General features: G+C 41.4%; 1 protein-coding gene and 1 long non-coding RNA gene across 11 annotated transcripts in view; one reads left to right on the forward strand and one right to left on the reverse strand.

Annotated features, from left to right (window-relative positions):
* The window catches only part of LOC147015001 (protocadherin-10-like), a 592,231-nt gene extending 586,060 nt beyond the window's left edge, over positions 1–6,171 (forward strand). For 8 of the 9 annotated variants that reach the window (XM_085849272.1, XM_085849275.1, XM_085849273.1 and 5 more), the window contains one exon: positions 2,432–6,171. In XM_085849272.1, the coding sequence (XP_085705398.1) occupies positions 2,432–2,880 (449 nt within the window). In that variant the 3' untranslated portion in view covers positions 2,881–6,171. The remainder of the gene's footprint in view (positions 1–2,431) is intronic. The other variant, XM_085849281.1, reaches the window with a different exon arrangement.
* Positions 1–16,434, reverse strand: part of LOC147015004 (uncharacterized) — a 46,843-nt gene that overhangs the window by 9,999 nt on the left and 20,410 nt on the right. For both annotated transcript variants that reach the window (XR_015050186.1, XR_015050187.1), the window contains exon 2: positions 7,001–7,094. This is a non-coding gene — a long non-coding RNA (uncharacterized LOC147015004). The remainder of the gene's footprint in view (positions 1–7,000; positions 7,095–16,434) is intronic.

Here is a 16,434-nt window from a genome sequence, read left to right on the forward strand (position 1 = left end):
TCAAAAATGTGTTGATGGGTTCGGATGAAACTTGGTGGACATGTTGGGTGTGTGACAAGGAAGAATTGGTTCAATTTTAGTGAAGATAAGGACCTCGATCCGGATCTGATAATTTTCTCAGTGATTTTTCACCATTGAGAGATAGGACGAAACAGATATATAGCGTGATATCTCAATAAGTTGTGGACGGATTCAGATGAAACTTGGTGGACAGATTGGGTGTGTCACACGGACGAATAGATTCGATTTTGGTGAAGATCTGGATACGAGTTATTTAATTTTTAAAGTGATTCTTGATCATTGAGAGATTGGCCCAAAAATGATATAGTACTGTATAATATGATACTTCAAAAATGTATTGGGCCCGATATGTTCTCATGGATCAAGCATTACGTGGCGTATACGCTCTACCGAGTACCCTTCGAGTTTTTTAGGTGATTCTTCACCATTGAGAGATAGGGCAAAACCAGTATATAGCACGATATCTCAAAAAGCTGTGGACGGATTTGGATGAAACTTGGTGGACAGGTTGGGTGTGTGACCACGACAAATTGCTTCGATTTGGTGAAGATCCGAATCCGGATCCGACTAGTAGAAATTTTAAGTGATTCTTCACCATTGAGAGATAGGGCTCAAAAACGATATTTAGCATGATATCTCAAAAATGTATCGGGCCAGATATGGTCTCGTGGATCAGGCATTATGGGGTGGAGGTATGCGCTCTACCGAGTGCCATTGTAGTTTTGACTATGTCTTTACCTCTCGCGTTATTGCGAGGGAAGGGTATTCGAACATGGTGGCTGCCTGGCTCTGGAAGTGTATGCGTGCTGCAGATTTGCTCCAGTTATATATACAGCTCAATGGGTTTACCCTCGTGTCAAATTTTGCTTTCCTGTTTTATTAATTTTTACAAGCCCACAAATCCTGCTGCAATGTATGAGGTCGGAGTGTCAGGGAAAGATGAAATTCTAGTTACCAGTACCGGCCCGTAGGGGCGTAATCGATGACTGGATTGGGGCATTATTTCAATTAGATCGGACCAACCGTATCATAAATGGCCATAACTTGGGAAACATATTCAGGTCTCCAGTGTCAATTGTGACGTCATATCAAATGAAGAAGAATTGTGACGCCCCCTCTCACTCGCCCCCGCCTCGTCTCACCCCCCCCTCTCGCCTCCTCCTTTCTCCCACTCTCTTGAATTGACGCCCCCTCTCTCTCACCCCCCTCTCACCCCTAGTCTCACCCCTCCTCTATTCCTCCTCTCTCCCCCTCACCCCTAGTCTCACCCCTCCTCTCTCCCCCTCCTCTCTCGCCCCCACTCTCACACCCCCCTCATACCCCCTCCCCTCCCCCAGTCTCGCCCTTCCTCTCTCCCCTCCTCTCTCGCCCCCACTCTCATCCCACCCTCTCCCGTCCCCCCTCTCTCGCAGATATTGGTCGACAGATAAATGGCCGTAACTTGGAAACCGCTCGTCTGATTAATATCAAACCTCGAAAAGGCACATCTGCGGGTCCCCAGCAATATTCCTGGCAAGTTTCAATCAGATCGGACCGTCAATCGTGCAAAAAAAATTATAATAAATAAATAAACATTAATTGTGATGTCATAGCAACGTGTCCTGTCATTGGTCGACAGATAAGTGGCCATAACTTGGGAACCGCTCGTCCGATCGATATCAAACCTTGAAAAGGCACATCCGCGGGTCCCCGGCAATATTCCTGGCAAGTTTCAATGAGATCGGACCGGCGGTCGTCGAGCAACGGCGGTCGCAGACAGACAGACAGACACACAGAGATTGCTGGAATTATAGATAGATTCATATCCAGGCAACACTGTCAAGGTATACGTTCTGTATTCTGGATATTTTCTGAATACTTAAGATTGAGTGTCATAATGAGTGAAATGCACATGAATATGAAGGAACAAAGTGCAAGAATAACTGAAATGTAGTAAGCAACTCGGGAAAGGTAATTAATAAATTTCCCATTTCTGTAACAGGACATTCTGACCAGGGTACACGTCGTGTGCATTGTTTCTATTGAAAGCCACGTCATATCTAAGACTCTTCGGTGGACAAATATTTATTTGTTGGTGGTGCATGTAGTCATGCTGTGTAGTCTGAACACGATGTGTCTGCCTAACTTCACTTGTTTATTGATTGATTATTTCAAAGAAATGGCTGTTAATTTGTTGTGTACTCGCTAAAGTATCGTGTGAAGGTTGAGATGCATCGTCTGTAGTGGAGGGGAATATACATATGTCATGACAGAGATAGAGAGCCTCCTATCAAGCAGATGAGTGGCAATCAACACGTAGTACTAATGCACATTGCCTCTGTTTTGTCAATACTTAAAAAATTTCAGAATGTCTTACCTTCATTCTCTCGAGCATTTCTAACAACACCTGACGATGTTTTTAATTTGACAGGTGAAGCTCGTGTGCATGCACACTGCACAGCTGAATGTCGTGTCCTCGGCCACTCCGACCGTTGCTGGATGCCACCTGAGGCCATACTCAAACCATCTGCTGATATCACATCATGCTTTAAAGAGGGTCAGGCACCAAAAATGGCTGCGGATTGTAGTCGAGAGCTTAGTCCTGCGCTCGACAGAGAGATGGAGGTCGTTGCCCGTCCGACGCCTGCCATGCTACATGGCGACAGTACCTTGGGACGAGCCCGTGGCGTGCCGGCAGGAAGCTCCGAGGCCGAGCAGTTGACAACTTGTGGAGAACAAAACTCACACACAATGCATCGTGTGCCAGGAGCAATAGCGAGCGAACGTGCCGGGCGCATGCAGAACGCCTGTGGCACGCTTGAACGCCGTGCTGAAAAACAGACATTCGCAACCTTTGGAAAGGCACCGCCAAGCGAATGACCATTTGCTTTCCACGCGATACGATGCTCTTTCTGCTGACCCCCGCCACCTGTTTCTGGGCACCTCCATGACCTTGGATTGTTTATACCTTGTGGAAGAAATAATTTTGTTTTTTCCAAAATGGTTCCCCATTGATTTGAAGTAATCGTTTTTATAATCATTATTGTATTTCCTCATCGTTTATAAATGTTGTTGGTGGTGGTGTTATTATTGTCATTATTACAAAGTTCTCTGTGCTCAACATGTAAAGAGATTTAGCATTTTGCTTGAGATGACCGCTCCACTGGGTGACTTGCATTGTTGTTCGAAAAACCCTTTCAATACTTTCACATTCCTGATTTAAACCTGCTTTAAAAGGACTGCCTTTGTGAAAGTATTTGTAATTCTGATTGAAGAAACTCCAGCACAATGGAGGTTTCATGTCGGGCCCAGGCCATTAGTCTAGCTGAACCATTTGACCTGAGCATTATGCATAAAGAATCTGCGATGCTCTTTGGCTTCAAAAGATCATCTCGTTCGTAATTTCATCATGAGGATGATCATTGACAGCGTCTTCATCAGCGGCAGCAGAATATTTTTAACAATCACCTTTGATTACTCCATTGTACCTGTTCTCAAATACGTGGGGGGCACTGGATGGTCCTTTCATCCTCATCATGTCCACCACGTAGCTGAGACCATCCTATTCATTATTACGATTATTGCTCACTTTAATTGGTATTATTTGCCAGCTGCCAGAATCGCTAAGAAGTGAGTTGTTCACAATTGAATTTGTGATTTGATATCATTGGTCTGAGGTTTAAAAAAAACAAAAAAAAAAAAAAACATATTAACTCTTCTAATGAATAGCAACTAAAATCGGCCAAGCAATCTCAAATTGATCAATTCTCAATGATTACGAAGCCCTCTTGACATGGAGCACAGAATAACAATTTCTAAAAAACAAGAGCCTTGTATGTGCCTACCAAACCATTTTTCATTCATTCTCACATTCCAAGCTTGTGGGCTGGAGGTATGCACACATGCCATGAAAGAGAAAAGGTAAATGACAGAAGGGTGTTCTATGATGGGATTTGATTGGGAATGCTTGGCCTGTACAAGTGCATTATGGAGAGAAGGAAACGCTGCAAGTTTGCAATTGCTATGTTGCCCCAGTTAACAATGGTACAGTAATGCTGTATCGTTAATTAAATTACTACTCCGAGTTTGAAGAAAGTGTGAACACTAACTTGTGACCCTGAATGCCATTGTGATCTCTGTTTGTTTTGACATCAGAATCTGCTTATACAGGCAAACGGTGTCATTGAGACCTCTCCTGTTAATTGGATAAGAACACCTTTCCTCTCTCTGTGTGTGTCTCTGTCTTTCTTTCTCTTTCTCTGTGTCTCTCTCTCTCTCTCTCTCTCTCAAGCCTCCACAGTTCCAAAGCCCAGCCTCTTGTCTCACTGTGCACCGCTTGCCTTTCCTGTGCCTTTGATTGCGAGATAATTTGCGCCGTCTGTACTCCTACTCATGTGGCCTCTTCCTCATTCTGGTGCGAAAAGTTTTGGTTAAGGGAGATGTGGAGACACACAAAAAAAAGACAGAAAAAGAAATGAAATTGCATTAATTACTCCTTGCCTCAATTAGTTGTCACAGATTGCAGACGAGATGGGAATTGTATTTTCCCAAACAGTTCAGTGCATTGTGAGATTTTAAAGATGATGCATTCCTACTGTCTCTTATTACCCATGTACCTTGTGGCATTTTGTATGTGTGTGTGACAATCATCTTATTGTCGTACAGTTAACTGTTAGCACTTTAACTTGGAGATTATTTCGTTTTTGTAGAAATCGCTGGGGTGACGAGTGGCTTGTTTGGTGTTGGTCGTGGAGTGTGTTAGCCCATTCACATGCTCTTCATGATGAGGTCAACATTTTGGATGTAACATTTGTGTTTGGATCGACCGATCCATTCCCAAGCAAGAATTTGCTTTTGTTTTTTTTTTTTCGAGTTTCTTTCCACCTCGCACAATTAGTTACCTCATAAAATGAACTTTAACTTCAATTATCTTCTGCAATCCAGTACTGACTTATCAATGCTTGCAAACACAGTGATAGCGGAAAACCCTCATCCGAGTTTTTTGGTCCTTTCACATCCCTATTTATTTAAAACGCAGCAATCCTATATGAGAAGTCGATGCTTGACCTGCAAAGTTGTCCGGCTACCTGCTGCACTCAAATGGCTAGTCTTGAGTTGTACTACAGTCGGACAACGCAAAAGCATTGCTACGACACCTCACTTAAAACGGACTTCCAATGTCGCTGCCACTTAAGAAAGACGGGAAATATTATACGTACGTAAAAAAAACTTATTTAAAGGATCAAATCGGATTCACTTAAATCCTTCCGTATTTGCAATAGGATAGATAGTGTTGCCACGCAAACCCAACGTTCGAGCTGGAAACATTCTTCCAGTAATTCATCGTTCAGCTGGAATGTATCATGGAGCTCTTCTCAACACCTTTAAATTGCTCAAATGAGTAGTGCAACCACTCTTGCCACTCGAATAACCTTCCCTCACCTAATTTCCAGTTCGTCGATACTTTCAAGCTGGTGTCAATGAAGGAAAAGTCTTATTTTGATATTTTCAAAGAAGGGATCTTTCCTTAACTTCCTCTATTCCTGCCATCGTATAAGCGGTAGTTTCTGTATTGATGATTATTAACCACATTTTGCTATAATCTCATATTACAAATTTGGTGTGCAGTTTTTGTGGTATTTAGCTGTGCGCCAAACTGGCATCCAAAGAGGCAATTCCAACAGGACAATGTGCCGCGCGTGCTCGAACCCTGCAATACCCTGCCGTGCATTGGTTGCAATCACTGAGCAATTACTCTGTTTTGATGTGAAATAACTTTGAACTTGGTTGAGCGCTGCTTCTACTGTAAATAGCGACCACATGTTTATGGGCCTTCGATGTGAGAGACCCAATCGCTCGTTTGGAATGTGTTGATGTGGCAGGTGCCATGTTATTTTGTATGTTGTTGTCTCGGCACACACACACGGTGTGTGGACTGGATTTAAAGTGTCTTCACCTGTGTTTTAGCCCCAACCCACAGGCCTTGCCACCTTTTTTGATGTTCTGTGCTAGTTTTGTTTTGATGGGGGTTTTCCAATGCGTTAGAAATAAATAAGTAAATAAATAAATGGTGATGTTTCTTTTTCTCTTTCTTTTACCAAACCTATTGTGTCTGATGCCATTTTTCCTTCATATGACCCTCAATAAATGGCTTATTTAAATATCCAATGAGACCAAATGTGTAATCTTGTTTCCAGAGGAATCTATATGGAACTATTCTTTGCGGTGAATATCATGTTCGATGAATAAATGTGCCATTTTTAAACATAACGAAATTGGTTTCATATCGATCAGTAGCTCCAATGATTAAAACCAAATAACCATTGTGTCTTACATGGAAACAACACCATAACACTCTGCTGCTGTCGTCACCAGGGAGTACAAGTGGACGTATTTCGAGCTTAAAAATGTCCTGGACTATGAATAGGTTGTTGAACAAATAAATCATCACGATTGCTTCACCCAATACTGTTTTTTGCAACACAACAAAATTAACAACTTAAAGAGTGAGGGGTGGGGTTGGGGGGGGCAACAGCAAGACTATGGGACATAATAGACGAAGATGGACAAACAAAGGATGCGTATAAAAATGAGGGGCAGGGTTGAACAATATCTGAAGACAAGAAAACTCAGGAAGAAAAAAAGCTGGAAATTTGGGTGGTGAGGGGGGGGGAGTTAATAGGGCTTGAAAATATCATGGTTTAGGGATTGGGGATGATCTGAGATGTTGGTGAACAGCTATCTTGAAGACCTGGATGGAAGAATAAGATTGAAGAGAATGTGGGAGTTGGTTCCACAGGTGGAAAAAAAAAGAGAAACAAATAATAAGTAGAGGCAAACTTAGTTTTTTTTTTTGTTTGTTTGTTTTTGCACATTTCTTATGTATTGCAGTGATCAAGCAGATGGAAGATGGCCTTGGGTAAATGAGAGTGAAAAGGGCAGAGAGAGGATGTGGAAGAGTAGCAGAGCAGTTTGTTTTTAATCACACGTGAGCAGATACCTTCTGGTCCAGTTGCAGAATTAAAGTTGAGGGTTACCAGAAACTTTCTCCACTTTCTTCGGTGCGAAAAGACTTCAGCATCAGTTGCATGTCACTGGGCAGGGTGGGTACAGAGAGTGAGTGGTTGGGGACAGAAGATTTGGAAGTAATCACAGAATTTAGGCATTCAGCCTTCTCATGAGTGGGGTCAGCTGTGGTGCAATTTATGTGAGGGAAGGGATGGAAGGGGGGCATACTCCAGAGGCAGAACTAACAAGCTGCCATCCTGTTTAAGAGGAGCAAGATAAGTTTGAAAGCTGGTGTGGGGAGAGTCAGAATGTGACCCTGAAGTCTTATGCGAGATTACATAAATAGTGAGGCAGATATGTAACATTTTTTGGTGGAGTTGTGCACTTCTGGAAAGAAGCATGAAACTTTGCCCTGGGGGGGGTTTGGGTATGCTGATTTCAAAAATTGCAGGAACCACGATGTCACTCCAGCGGTTCTCGCCAAAAATTAAGAAATTCAAAATGGCCACCACAAAAACACATTTTTGCCCATAAAACGGCTCTCGCCCGATTGCCTTGATCTTGATGTCTATACCTATGTTTTTGAGGTCAATGAATCCAATAAAACACATGAAAAGACTCAACCTACATCTTCATGCTGAAAATTTGAAAATATTGCTGTTACAACACTAATTTTCATAGAAACGTATCATAGTGATTTGCACCTAACCTTAATTCCTTAAATAATTGTGTTCATGCCACTAGAGCAGAAACCTGGTAAGGCTTGAATTTAGCACATTCTTGATGTTATTCATGCACCATTGTCATATAAATGCATAGCAAATTGTGTAAATGTACATCTCTACACAATGATGTACATCTCTTCTCAAGGATGTATATATCATGCCAGGCTAGAGACAGTGATATGGATGCTTTCTTCAGGCATGAAAATCATGCCTGGCCTCCATCATTGGCAGCGAATCACATCATGCACCAATCAAGCAAATCAGACTTGATGGAATGTTTGGAATCATTGGTACCTCAAGCAGAATCTGTTCCAAAAGTGGATGTAAAAATTGTTGATGGCGCTGCTCTTGTGCACATACTCGATCCGAAGAAGTCAAAAGCTTCTGTCAAAACTTTCAAGGACTACTCACAACTGGTGTTCCTGCCATATTTGGAATGCATGCTCCAGGATGTTGTTCGTTTGGATGTAGTCTGGGATGAATACAAGGACAGCCTCAAGGCACAGACAAGACAGAACTGTGGATCTGGAAACGATCTCAGAGTTGCCAACAACACAAACATGCCTATCAACTGTAAGAATTTCCTGCATTGTGATTCGAACAAAGAGAGTCTGTTCAAACTCCTAGCCAGTGCAATACAGGAGTTTCAACCCCCCCCCCCCCCCGAACGGAAACTAGTCATCTCTACACATGGCGAGAAGGTTGTTTCATCACCCATATCCAATCTCTCGGACTTGTCCTGCACTCATGAGGAAGCGGACACACGGCTCCTGTTTCATGCTTTCAATTCATTAAATCACGGATTCACCAAGCTGATGATACATGCTACGGATACCGATGTGGTGGTTATTGCAATTGCTGTGGCAAGTGTCTTAAAGGAGTCTGAAATATGGGTGGCATTTGGTCATGGGTCTAAAGTACGGTATATCCCCTGTCACCGGATTTCACCTGAATTAGGTGATGATGCATCTTGGGGTCTTCTGTTTATGCATGCAATATCAGGATGTGATACTGTTTCTGCCTTCTTTGGAATTGGAAAGAAAACAGCTTGGGCAGTATGGCAAAGTATGCCTCAGCTTACACCTACTTTCGTTAGTTTATCTCGTGCTCCAGCTCAGATATCCCAGGATGATATGGACCAAATAGAAAGATATGTTGTTCTCTTGTATCAGCGAACATCTGCACTTTGCCATGTGAATGAAGCCAGGAAGCAGTTGTTCACTAACAACCGTAAGATGGAAAACATTCCTCCAACATTACATGCCCTAGAACAGCATGTGAAAAGGGCTGTTTATCAGGCAGGGGATATCTGGGGACAGTCACTTGTAGGAAAGCCCAATGTTCCATCACCAGATATATGGGGCTGGTAGAGAGTGAAAGATGATTCCCCATGGACTCCATGCTGGTCGACTCTGCCAAAGGTTGTCAAGAACTGTTGAAATGCAGATGCAAAAAGGAATGCACGAAAAGATGCACTTGTGTCAAAGCAAAACTGCCATGTACACAGTTGTGCTTCTGCTCGGGACAGTGTAACAGAGAGCAAGTATATCTTGGCCATGTGAACATAACACTACAGTGACATAGTGACTGATATGTCAGAGTAATTTGACAACATTTTAAATGGACACATTTGCTGCACCCTTAGCACATGATTTTCCTAGTTTTTCCATCATATAGTTCCTGCAGTATTGAGAAATACATATTCTAAAGGAACTACATGTGTTGTACCTGATCATTCCATGGCTGAATAGTACAGAGTTAAGCCTGCCTACTGGAGCAATGGTAAACCCCTGGTGGTAATTCTTGGAATTTGTTGTGTAGCATAGGTGTCCTTTTAACAGAACGAATGACACAATTGGATCCTTTAAACTCATAATAATTGTATTGGTGCCAAGATGGCAATCGGTGCACTCACTTTTGATGTTGACTGTTGTAGGAAATTGCGGTATGGGAGTTTTAATTTTTTTTTTACAATAAAGATATATGTTGTCTTCACATGTGTTTTATTGGATTCCTTGACCTCAAAAACATAGGTATAGACATCAAGATCAAGGCAATCGGGCTACTTAGAGCCCTTTAATGGGCAAAAATGTTTTGCGGCGGCCATTTTGAATTTCTTAATTTTTGGCGGTAACCGCTGTAGTGACATCGTGGTTCCCGCAATTTTTGAAATCGGCACACCCAAAAACCCCCAAGGGCAAAGTTTCATGCTTATTTCCAGAAGTGCACACCAATTTCACATATCCGCCCCACTAAAAGGGTTAGATAATTCTTTAGATTACATAAAGATTATGTTAGATAATAATAAAGAATGAGGGCTGAAACCAATAATTTTTATATCTATTAATCCCCCGTTGTCCTCGATAGAGCCGGACCTGGGGCCACCACTCACAATTAATGTTGAGGTACGGTGGGTTGTTTTAGAACCTCGAACGCCACCCAGTCAACCACGAGTTCCAGTGTTCACCATCTAATTATTCTGTTGGGTAGTCGATCTCGTGGAAAAAAAAAAATTTTTTGAAATTTGTTCTACCCTGATCAGTATTTCCGTCGATATGTTTGTCTGTCTGTCCCTCTGTTCGGTCCAGTGCTCCGTTAATACAATGGCGATTTTGATGAAACTTGGTTGGTAGGTTCCTACCATGACCCAGTTGTGTGCAAATGAGAACCGTTGCTATGAACACCACCGTTGCCAAGCAAAGGGACTGAAATTTTTGAAAAAAAAATCAAAAAAAATTTTTTTGAAAATCAAAAATCGGGCCACGAGCGACTGGGCAGTTCATTCAGCGATATTGTCAAAAATTTCCAGCCGGATAAGATAGACTTTGAATGAACCCTGGTCGAAAACAATAAAAAAAATGAAGTTGGTTATATCTCAGACACTATGAGTCAGATATACATGAAACTGGTATGGTAGGTTCATGGTATGTGCTAGTTATGTGTGAGAAAGAACTGTTGCTATGGACCCCTCCGTTGCCTAGCAACGGCCAAAAAACCTCGAAATGTGGGGGTATTTTAACGAAAAAAACAATCTGCAGCATTAACCCTTGAAGCTAGAATCATGAATTTTCTTGTGCTTAATCCTCAGGTCATTCCCCATCGAATCAGGTTCTATTGGGAAGGCGAATACCCATGTCCACCTACCGGCTTGTTTAACTCGAGGTTACATGGTTACCTGAGCGGGGAGCGCACCCTTGGCAAAGCACCAATATTATCCGATTAGATTTTAATTAGGGCAGCCGAGCGGTTTTTGGTCAAATCTGTGGTAATTACCTCCCAGTCTATCTCGGTTTGAACAATGCTAGACCAATGGAAGGAAAGGACAAACAGACAGGTTGGAAATCGACAAATAATTTATTAATAAAATTAATAAATAAAAAGAACTTTATTTTCTGAGGTAAATAAATGAATTAATTTCAAAGCAAAATCAATCAAAATGCCAGGAAAGAGACAAAGAGCAGATGCCTATCAGGGGTTGACTTACAGCAAAACACAGACAAGGGTACCCAACAGATCATTCGGGGGGGAAGAATCGTCTCGCTCACTAGAAAGTCGTCCATGAAGTGAAAACGTCCTGAAACGTGTGCGTGTCACGTCCGTCGCCAGCATCCAGCTTTGCCATGCACCCTCTCGTGAACAGCCTTGAACACCAGTTGATGTCTGGAGGGCACCGACATCGTCTGTTGCGGGTTTAGACCCTGGTGGTGGTGAGCGACCCATGCCTCACTTGTTGGCGGCGTTGCTCACACCGACATGCGCACCACACGCTCGCTTCCTTGTCTTTTGCGTGCTTACACCCGCTTCTTGCTCGCTTCTCAAGCTTACTTCGCGTGCTCTTTTCCCTCCCTGGCTTTCTTTTGCCCCGCTTTCTTTCGCCTTCACTTTTTCCTCTCCCTCAGAATGGACCTCCATTCGTTTTATATCTGTGGGCCGTCTCCGCTGGGCAGTCTGCCCCAAGCTCACCCCGCCCCACGGTTACCATAACGACCCGTGCGCTCTCAAAAAAGGCGGGCATCGGAGCTCGCGAAATAAGGTTGCCGAGGAAGAATGAGGGTGGGCTTCAGAGCTCTCGAAAGAACATTGCTGAGTAAAAATGAGGGTGGGCTTCAGAGCTCGTGAAAGAAATGTGTGTAAACGTGTCTGTCGGAAAGAAAAAAAAGCTTCCCATAAGAGAGGGGATCTATACTTTACCCTTCTCAATGCATCACATTTAAGATCCCATTAGACATGGGGATGGGGCTAATCTGAACATGTATTTAAGGAAATAACTGACGACCAGGATGTGTGGATGCATTCATCAGATCGGATTCTGAAATCCGTAACTATATATATATATATATATATATATATATATATATATATATATATATATATATATATATATATATATATATATATATATATATATATATATATATATATATATATATATATATATATATATATATATATATATATATATATATATATATATATATATATATATATATATATATATATATATATATATATATATATATATATATATATATATATATATATATATATATATATATATATATATATATATATATATATATATATATATATATATATATATATATATATATATATATATATATAGCCTGGTGTTGGCGTCGTGGCTAGGGTAGCGGCTTGGAATCCAAAAGGTCCTGAGTAGGCACAGCAACAAACGGAACATGATCCATAGAGGTTGGACAAAAATGTTATCAAAGCTTTTTCACCTGAAATGTCTTCATTGGTGGTATGTCTCATCATAAAAAACCCCACCCAAATCCACCCATGGGAAACCTCGTTTTGACCTCAAATCCAAGATGGCCAACATTGTACAGGTGCAAAACTTAAAATGGACCCAATTTTGGAAAGAAACAACATAGAAACACTTTTAACTAATTTGAGGACTGCCGTTCGTTTAGTGAAATTTTCGGAACCATTAGAGGTCACGATTATGTATTAAGGTCAAGGTCATTGTAAAATTTAATCAAAATTTGATGTCAAAGCTCACCAAATGACGCGTATTAGCCTGGGAAAATCGCTCAGTGTGGCATCATCACCTATAGATCACATTAGTTAACTCATTCGGCCCGAGACCCATCAAAATACGGGTTTCTGGCCAAAGTGTTGGGGATGAGACCCATATATATATATATGGGTTATTATGACGTTATGTGACGAAATGTAACATTAAGACATCATGGACGTCATATAGCATTATGCCATCATGCACGTTGTTAATCTCCTCTCTAATGCTAATTCGACCCTCAATCTGAATGCAAACCCCACCCAGATCCCACCCTCAACACCCATTGGTGCTTTGGAGCGACATTAGTGCTTCAGTCTCAGTTTCTGCAGAAACGCGTCTAACCATGAGTAAGAAAGCTTTCCTTGCCAACACATCAAACAAGCAGGCCCTCATGAACCTCCTTGCAGAGGATATGGTCAAAGCAGACATCACCGTTGAGGATGCAGAAGGGATGCTGACTACAACATCTGTATGCCAGCATGTTTGTCTGTGAAGAACAGTCAAACAGCCATTGTCGCAGAAGATTCTGACGTATTTCAGTTGATGATACATCATGCTGATGCCACAGATAACAGTGATAACCGGTACATGGTGACCGCAAAACAGACGGTGTGCATCGCAATGTTGAAGAAGAAACTGGATCCTGCCCTCTCGGAAAGTCTCCTCTTCCTGCACGCTTTCAGTGGGTGCGATACCACATCAAAGCCATATGGAATCGGCAAAGTGACTGTTTTTACGAAGTATGCAGCACTGAGCAAGTCAGCCACCGTTTTTATGTCTCCGTCTTCATCGAAACAGGACATCGAACAGGCAGGAGAAGATGCCATGCTGGAGATATATGGGTGCACTACATCACTAAGCCTCAACGCAGCAAGGGTGACGAAGTTCCAATTGAAGGTAGCTACTTCTACACAATATGTATCTCCAGAAAAGCTTCCGCCGACGAGTGACGCAGCCACCTTTCATAGTCATCGGACTCATCACCAAGTGCAGGGATTGGCATGGCAATGATATCGCCTCTGCAGTTTGGGGTTGGAAAGCCACTCCCCATGGTCTTGTGCCTATCAGGATGACTCAGCCAGCAGCACCAGAGCGACTCAAGATAATTCGGTGCAATTGTGGTGGCCAGTGTGACAAAAAAACATGCACCTGCCGCAAGAATGGACTACAGTGCACACCAGCTTGTGGCCAATGCAGGGGAATAACATGCATGAATGTGCCACATGTGGACAATCAGGATTTAGATTTCAATAATAATACAATGGATTGACATTAAAAAAATTATCACTCGTACAATATCATTTAAGTGATCAGGCATAGTAAACTTTGTTGTTAGACACCTTAACACGAGTTTCAAAATAATGTCACTGCAAGGTCACAAAATCTGTTTGGATTCTTACTTATTTGGTTAAATTTGGCTATGATTATGATCTCGATGCCAATCTCATAAATAAGTGAATGGACATCTTGAAAGAGTCCATTGAAAATGATACATCCAATGTACTTTATTTTGAGTCGATTTGCATCATTTTGATCAAATTTGACCTTGAATTTATCACATGATCTTGATATCCAATCACCTCAAAACTATTACTAAATGAATGAGCATCTTAATGGTATATGTGGCAATAACAACCAATATATTTTATCAATAACTATCATTTTGGCATAACTCTTGATACAATTTCAGTCAAATTTAGCGTTGCTTTGGTCAAGTTTAACGTTGACCTTGACTTTGATATCTAACGATCTTATAAGTATCACTAAACGAATGGGGGTCCTCAAATTAGTTGAAAATGACACCTTAAAAGTGTTTCTGTTGTTTCTTTCCAAAATTAGGTCCATTTTAAGTTTTGCACCTGTACAATGTCAGCCATCTTGGATTTGAGGTCAAAACGAGGTTTCCCATGGGAGGATTCGGGTGGGGTTTTTTTTTCTGATAAGACATATCGCCAATGAAGTCATTTCAGGTGAGAGTTTTGATAACATTTTTGTCCAACCTAAATCGTTCATTGCTTAGACTAGAGTTCAAGCCCCGTTGGCCGCTTGAATTGATACACACCAGGAGGTTGACTCAGCCTGTCATCCTTCCGAGGTCGGCGAAGTGAGTACCAGTGTATGCCCCGGTTAAAATAGGTGTACCATATCCCTGTGTCATAAGAGGCGACGAGGGTTGCGTCAGGAAGGACATCCGGCGTAAAACCTGTGCCAAATCACTATGCAGATCATACGGATGATCCGCTCTGGCGACCCCGAACGGGAGCAGCCGAAAGAATATATATATATATATATATATATATATATATATATATATATATATATATATATATATATATATATATATATATAGAGGATAAATGGGGCTTCTGAAGAATCCATGCAAATGAAAGGGGAAAAGGGGGAAAACTCTGAATTAACCCCAGCAAAAACCCAAAACAGGAGAACGATTCCTCCCCCTCCCATACAAATGAATCGGGGAACTCTCTGACAACCCCTAAAAAAGACCTTAAACAGGAGAATGATTTTCTCCCTCTCCCATACAAACTAATGTTAAATTGAGACTGATTTTCTCCCCCTCCCATACAAGCTCATGTTAAATTGAGACCATCTCAAGACCCCAAAAACTCAAAATAGGAGAATGATTCCCCACCCCACCCCACCCCCTCTGACTCTCAGCCCATCAGGTCAAAATAGGATACTGATCTCTGTCCCATTGAGCACATGTTAAACTGAAACTTACCGATTTCCTTTTATATCTTCATTCCACTCAAAGAGTGATCCAATGAATGGGAAAGTTTTAAGTGTTTTCAGTTTGTGCCATGAAAATGAGGAAGTGTTCTGGGACAGTTGTGTTGTGAAAAATGAGGAAGTATTCTGTGAGAGACAAAGCCTCGTGGTTATATTTTAAATCTGAACACCAACAGGTTTTTAAATGATAGGTTTTATCAAAATCATTCAATGCATTTTCATGTTAAAATGAATCAGATTGCTTGAGAACGTATCGCACACGTCTTTCCCAAGCTGCCTCACCCAAAGTCATTTCCGATCTGGTACACGCCCTGGATAATCCATTGTTTTGTAATATCCCATGACGTCATGACTCACGGTTTACATAAACCAAACTGTGTGCCGAGTGCGATGCATTCACAGAATGGATTATACAGATTCGTACGACAACCTTAAGGATCATTCATTTTAACAAGATGACAGGTGAGATTTCACAACCCAATTTATTATTTAAAACAGAATTAAATCACTGTACGACCAATAATTATTGTATGTCTTTTCCTAACAGGATGTCCCCAATAAGAGTTTCGTTCAATACAAATGTGGAGAACGAATTATCTGATTTACATCTTGAATGGATACAAATGAATGACTTTCTTGAAGATATTCGAAATTTCAGGAATGAGCTGAACAATATTATTTTTGCCTGGGAACAAGTTCTCTCATGCCCCTTGACCCCAAGTCTAAGGTGAGAAACACAAACATGCATGTGTGTTTGTGTGAGCGTGTCTGTCTCTCGCTATATATATATATATATATATATATATATATATATATATATATATATATATATATATATATATATATATATATATATATATATATATTGTTGCGGATTCGCGCCCGCCGGCGTGCGAGCGGCCACGTAAC

This window comes from Eptatretus burgeri, chromosome 12 (assembly GCF_056783735.1).
Source record: "Eptatretus burgeri isolate ZD-2024b chromosome 12, Ebu_testis_v1, whole genome shotgun sequence".
Taxonomy (NCBI): domain Eukaryota; kingdom Metazoa; phylum Chordata; class Myxini; order Myxiniformes; family Myxinidae; genus Eptatretus; species Eptatretus burgeri.